The 6,416-nt window shown below is 46.1% G+C and overlaps 1 protein-coding gene across 1 annotated transcript in view; it reads left to right on the top strand.

The window, feature by feature from the left end:
* TMEM178B (transmembrane protein 178B) overlaps window positions 1-6,416 on the top strand; it is a 332,549-nt gene extending 326,133 nt beyond the window's left edge. The window contains exon 5 of the mRNA XM_019489247.2: window positions 6,160-6,416. Within this exon, the coding sequence (XP_019344792.2) occupies window positions 6,160-6,410 (251 nt within the window). The 3' untranslated portion in view covers window positions 6,411-6,416. The remainder of the gene's footprint in view (window positions 1-6,159) is intronic.

The raw sequence follows: 6,416 nt of genomic DNA on the forward strand, positions 1-6,416 counted from the left end.
CCTCACAGTCTTATGTTTCTAATGGAGCTGAAACAATCGCATTCTTTTTAGCAAAGGACACTTAAGCCATTTTCTAACCACTGCCTGTTGAGCTTGACTTACAGCACAGCAGCACTGCTAGACTTCTCTCTCATCTCATGATATAAAAGCTATAGTGGCCCGTCACACAGGGACTATTGGATTCTTTCCCACACAACCTCATGTTACCAGGATAATCCATTCAGCAGAGCAGGACTGGGAGGAGGGCTGAGATTTCAAATCAGACAAGTGCTTTGATTTCAGAGACAAGAGGGAGGGAGTCATCCTGCTGACTTCTGAGAGGGAAGCCTTCTACTCCTACAGCATCTTCTGCTGTTGATTTTGCAATGACATGAGATTACCCTAAGGAGGATCCCAGATTGTGGGGCCTCACTGTAAAATGTTTGCAAAGGCACTGAAACTGAGAGGTTGCCAGTCGGGGTGTGTGAAGCTTCGGTCACTGATTCGATTTGGAGAAGATTCGGCTCGATTCAGAGGCTGAATCACCAAACTTGAATCAGGAGACCAAAAGAAAACCTCCGAATCGATTCAGAAAAAGATTCGGAGATTCGGAAGGCAGTCTTTCAGGGGAACAGAAACTGAGAAGAGGGAGGGGGAGCAGGGGGGAAAAGACTGACATCGGTAGCTGGCCAGTGATTGAGGGACCTGGACCTCTTCAGCCTCCACAAGAGAAGGCTGAGAGGTGATCTTGTGGCCACCTACAGATTCATTATGGGGACGCAGCAAGGGATCAGAGATACTCTGTTCACCAGGGTGCCTTTTGGGGTAACAAGGAACAATGGTCACATACTGACAGAGAGCAGATTTAGGCTAGATATCAGGAAAAACTTCTTCATGGTAAGGGTTGCCAAAATTTAGAATGGGCTTCCAAGGGAGGTGGTGCTGTCCCCTACCTTGGGGGTCTTTAAGAGAAGGCTGGATAGGCATCTGGCTGGGGTTATCTGACCCCAGCACTCTTTCCTGCCTAGGTCAGGGGTCAGACTCGATGGTCTGTTCAGGTCCTTTCCGACCCTAGCATGTATGAATCTATGAATCTGTCTGTCTCGCTTTCACTGGGTGCATCTACATGTGCAATTAGGGTGAAGCAATAAACTCTGGGGCAGTTTGCACCAGAGTTAACTGCTCCTGGGTGTAGCATCTACATGTGTGCCCAGGACATCAGCACTTTGAGCTGGGGTGGAGCAGGTCCAGGCTGGCAATGAGCACCAGGGTCAGCCCTGTCCGCTTTGGCCGGTGAAGAAACTGGCAGGACCATCTACATGTAGTCAGCATCTACATATGCATTTCAGTGCAGTTATTTACTCCTCTGTAGGATAGTACTGTCCCCAACAGTACTATCTTATTGTGGAGATAATAAGTTTACTGCACCCTACTACCAGCGCACATGTAGACTGTTTCGCTTTACTGAGGAGCTAATTAGTCCACTTCACAGCAAAGCACACATGTATATGCACCCACTGATATGAAAAATCAATCTCCAGCCATTCTCCTGACCCTTTGTAAGGTGCTTCTAGAGGTCAAAAGGACACCAGGAGTGAATCTGATAGGCCTGCAGGCAACAGCAAGGTTGGCATTACACAGTACAGAGACACAAAGAAGTCTGGACCATCCTCTGTCACGGACCGAAGTGCAGATTGAACAACCAAGCGTCTAAAGATGTTTGCTGGCAGGTGGCTCTGGTATGCAGTTGGTTCTGGTATGCTGGCAGGTGGCCATGGGCCTTTTCTAGAGAGAAGCCATATATATCATGATGATATATAGTGTCTGATGTGTGCATAGAAGGCGCTTCATTATTCTGCAAAAGAAATACATGGGATCAGGATTATGTGCAGGAACCCACACAATAATGTATTTTGCTGCAGAAGCATATTGAGGATCTTGATCTTTGTTGGTTTTCTTTTAGTATCAGAGCAGCTATAGTTTCTGAACATTTCGTCCTTCCAAGAGGCCTGTGAATCCTCTAGCAGCTAGCTTTATCTTAGTGCAGGAGTTGGTGACATATGGCCTGCAGAGCCACTGGATTTGGCCTGCAGGACAGGGGCTTCAGCAGCATGTCAATGGTGAGATTCTTAGCTTGCACCTGCATGAAGGCTGAGCAGTGAGGAGTTGCACCCGGGTCAGATGGCTGGGAGCTGCACCCAGACCACAGCTAGAGGGTGGAGAGAAGTGGCAGCTGTGGCCGAGTTGGAACGTGGCCCACCTCGGGCCTGAGCTGGGTTGTTCCAGCCCACAACTCCGAAAGGTTGCTGGTTCCTGGTATCAGGGGGTGCTTACACAAGTGCAGGCAGCCTGTGAGGAGGCACGCTAACTCATGGCACTTTACACAGATTCAATGGGCATTCACCTGTTGGGTTGGGGGGGAGGCTTGGAGCCTGCCTGCACTGGCCCAGGCTGGCAGGCAGGAGTGCTCCAGCAGCCTCCTTCAACCTCCTCCAGCAGCATCTCCCAGCCCTGTCTGCACCCCACCCCCTGACCTGGCAACTGTCAGCAGTGGATGGGAGGGGGAGGGAGGAGGGACAGAGCCCCTCCTGCAGCACATGGTCCCCTCAGCTACCCCCACTGGGGTCTTGGGAAACACCCAAAATTAACCCTCTCAAGGAACCTGTACACAGGTTCCCTAAGGCATTCTGCCTTGGAGCGCCCCTGTCTGATACTTTATTAGATGAGAGCTAAATTATTGTGCAATAAGCCATTTTAAAAGTGCTCTGCAGCTGTGAGCGTTTGTTATGTTATGGCTGTAGAGAGCTTCCAGGGGACACAGTACATGAAAAATGTAACTTATGTAAATGCCCATGGTTAAATTTTATGGGTCCAAACTCAAAAGAGACCAATGCTTTCTTACACTAAGGTCTCTGGCCATGTGTGCCTCTTTTAAATATGCAAAGAGGTGTAAAGGGTCTCAGTGCAAATGGCTCAAAGCACCTGGAAAGGAAACATTTGATGACCTACTTTGATCACCTTTAATTTTAATTTCTTCTGTGTACTTCCTGATAAAGGAAAGCATCCAGTGTTGTGCTCACAGCACTCCACATCATTTATATGACACAGCCCAGAGCACATACTGATAGGCAGTACTTGGACAGTGTTTAGAAATGCAAGGCACTAAGTACTCAGATGAGGGTAGAAAGCAAAGAGAGGAAAGATTATTCCTTATAAAAGGGGTCCCCTATTACCTCAACCTCTGAATAAAAGGGTTTTTTCCACCTCTGATGAATGTGGCACATCTTTACTGCTGTCACACAGATAAAGGAGGTACCTGTAGTGAATGCAAAGATGAGAGAAGTCTTCCAGAATTTTGAAACAACCAGATGTTGCTGCTGCTGCTGCTGATGTTGTAACTAGAAGCCCCAGGGGCCACACTGGACTAGGCACAGTACAAACACACGGTAAGAGTATCTGTTCCTCAAAAAACAACTTAGGGTGCCTATACACGTGCTCTGACACACTTTACTTAGACTCAGTTAATTGAGTCTGCTGGTGTGTTCCAATTAGAAAGCTCCAGTATGCTGCAGCGTCACATGTATTCAGCACCCTGCATTTCAAAATAGCAGCAGGGGTGCTTTTACTAAAATTTGTTGAATAAGCTTTAGTTAAAGTGCCCCCATGGCCCTTTTGAAATGTAGGACACTGAATACATGTGATGCTGCTATGCTTTAATTAAAGCGGTTCTCCGGGAGCTGCTCTAATTAAAACACCCCTCCCCACCCCAGAGCATGTATATAGACACCCCTAAGGATGTCTAAACAAGGCAAATGAAGTGGTGAAGGAGAAGCAGGTACAGAGAGATAGGGACATGACTTACCCAAGGTCAGTAAACTTGATGGGATTTTTATGGAGATTTTAGGCTGGTATTATCATATTCCTAAAATTGAAAGCTGGAATACTGTCCTGCACCTCTGTGCCAGCAGTACTTTTTGGTGCCTTTTTTCCCAAACATCTTGTCTAGCTGACCTATGACATCCCAAAAGAATTGTGCCCTAGCATAATTTTGCACATGCCTTGCAAATGTTCAAAATTCACTTCCATTAATAACAATTAAAACTGACAATGAAGACGAGGGGAGGAGGAAAAAAGGTACAGAAGCAGAAGGCGGAGAAGAGAAGGAGTAGTAAGAGAAGATGATTAAAAGGGGAAGGAGAAGAGAGAAGGGAACACAGTATTGAAAATAGCATAGCCCTGACAGTGCCTTGGAGGAAGTAGGGAGGAAATGCAGATCACTGGCTCTGTTCTGATTTTGGTAATTATCTCTTGGGAGAGGTGCTAAGATTCTGTAGTGATCTATTATAAGAACATATTGTAAATAGATAGATTATACAGTACTTGTGAAGTTTCAAGAGAGTTTTGGCAAAGTTGAGGTCAGATATCAAAATTAGGTTCAAGATAGTCTAAGCATCAAGCTCAACTGAAATGAAATTAGTGTCTTTCTGTAACACTTAGCACCCACCAGGGATGCACAGACAATCTTCATAGTGTCATGCAGAAGCAAGTAAGTATTATTATTCCCTTTATGCAGATGGAAACCTGAGCTTGTAAATGTCAGTGGTTACCCTGATATTGCAAACAAATCAGATTCAGGGCTAGAGCCTGCCAAGGGTGGGAGTTATGGTACAAAAAGGATTTTAAAGTGTGGTCTGGTTCACAAGTGGCATGTTAACATTTTGAAATTTTCTTTGACACAAAATTCTGAAGGGCAAGTCATTTCAGTTGATTTGAAATATTTCAGTCGGACAAAACTAAATGATTTCAAGCTGTCCTTTTTATTATGTTGTATTATATACTACCCAATATAATGTGGAGTTAAAAAATGAAATAAAAAGTCACTTAAAAATGAAAAATCCAAACATTGCATTTTTAAATGTCAAAACACAAAGTTTTCACATGGTCAGAACATTTTCTCTTTATTTTCTCGTCCTAAACAAGATTCTAGTGAAACTGACCTAATTTTTTGAAGTCTTCATTTTGATGGTGCTATGTATTCCAGGGGCGGGCAATTATTTCAGATGGCAGGCCACTTACCGAGTTTTGGCAAGCTGTCGAGGGCCGCATGGGTAGCCCCACTCTTTGACAGGTGCCCCGCCCCCTGGTTGCCATCTTGTGACTGGAAGTCCCACCCCCTAACCTCTGACCTTTGCCACCAGAAGTCTCCCCCCTTGTCCCTGGAAATACTCCTTTCAGCAAGGGGTTTGTCATCTCAGAACCAGAAAAATACCAAATTATATGCTAAAAAGCAAACATCTAAAACATTCATTAATTTGATTTCAAAAAATATTTTTGTCCTGGTTTACATGTGTTTGTGTAGTGTACATAGAAGTGATTGTATATAATAGCTTAAATTGAAGTTTCTTTTACTCATATATTGTGGGATGAGTGGATATAGGTTTGTGGGGCCTGTGGATGTGTGGGTATGTGGGGTGAGGGAGCAGATGGGTATGTGTGTGGATGTGTGGGGTGTGGGAGTCTGCACGTATGGCAGTGTGAGAGGAGGTGTGAGTGCATGTGCAAAGTAGGGTGTGCATGTGGGACTCACCCTACAAACATACACACATACACCCTGAGGTACCAGTGCAGGCCTGTGCTCCTGTGGTCCAATGATGCAACTGGGAGCTACATGGTACTGGAGCAGTGCGGGGGCAGGAAGGCAAGGAAATGGCTGGGGGTGGGGAGGGGCTGGGCAGCTGCATCCTGCTGCTGGCTCCCCCTGGGTCCTACTGCCCCTGGCTCCTGTCATCATTGACAGGCAGCCAGGAGCAGATAAATATTAATTTTCTAAATTTTTTAGGGGCCCCACGGGCCATATAGAATGGCTTGGCAGGCCAGATGCATCCCACAAGCCGTATTTTGCCCACCCCTGGCATATTCTGACAGAAAATGGTTCTATTGAAGTTTCTCCCAACCAGCGCCAGTCAGGACCAAAACTAAAATACAAGGATTGCTGCGACCCAATCCTCTCCAAAGTGCTAGGCCACATCTCTTTATGTGTCAATTCCTTTCACTGCCAGATTTGCAGTCATTACCTCATTGTCCTGTTTCTTTATCACACAATTGGAGAGCAATACTTGTATATTTCTAACCTTTCTTTGTTCTTTCCTCCCTTCTTCCCCCTTTCTTTTCCTTCTCCAGGAACCTTCTGCATTATTTCACTGTGCACGTGTGTGGCTGGAATCAACTTTGAGCTGTCCCGCTACCCCCGCTACCTGTATGGACTTCCTGACGATATCAGCCATGGCTATGGCTGGTCAATGTTCTGTGCTTGGGGAGGCCTGGGCCTCACTCTTATCTCTGGCTTCTTCTGCACCCTGGCCCCTTCTGTCCAACCTGTCCCCAGGACCAACTGCCCCAAATCCAGACCGGAGAATGGGACAGTGTGCTAAAACATA

The sequence above is a fragment of the Alligator mississippiensis genome, chromosome 4, assembly GCF_030867095.1.
Source record: "Alligator mississippiensis isolate rAllMis1 chromosome 4, rAllMis1, whole genome shotgun sequence".
Classification (NCBI taxonomy): Eukaryota; Metazoa; Chordata; order Crocodylia; family Alligatoridae; genus Alligator; species Alligator mississippiensis.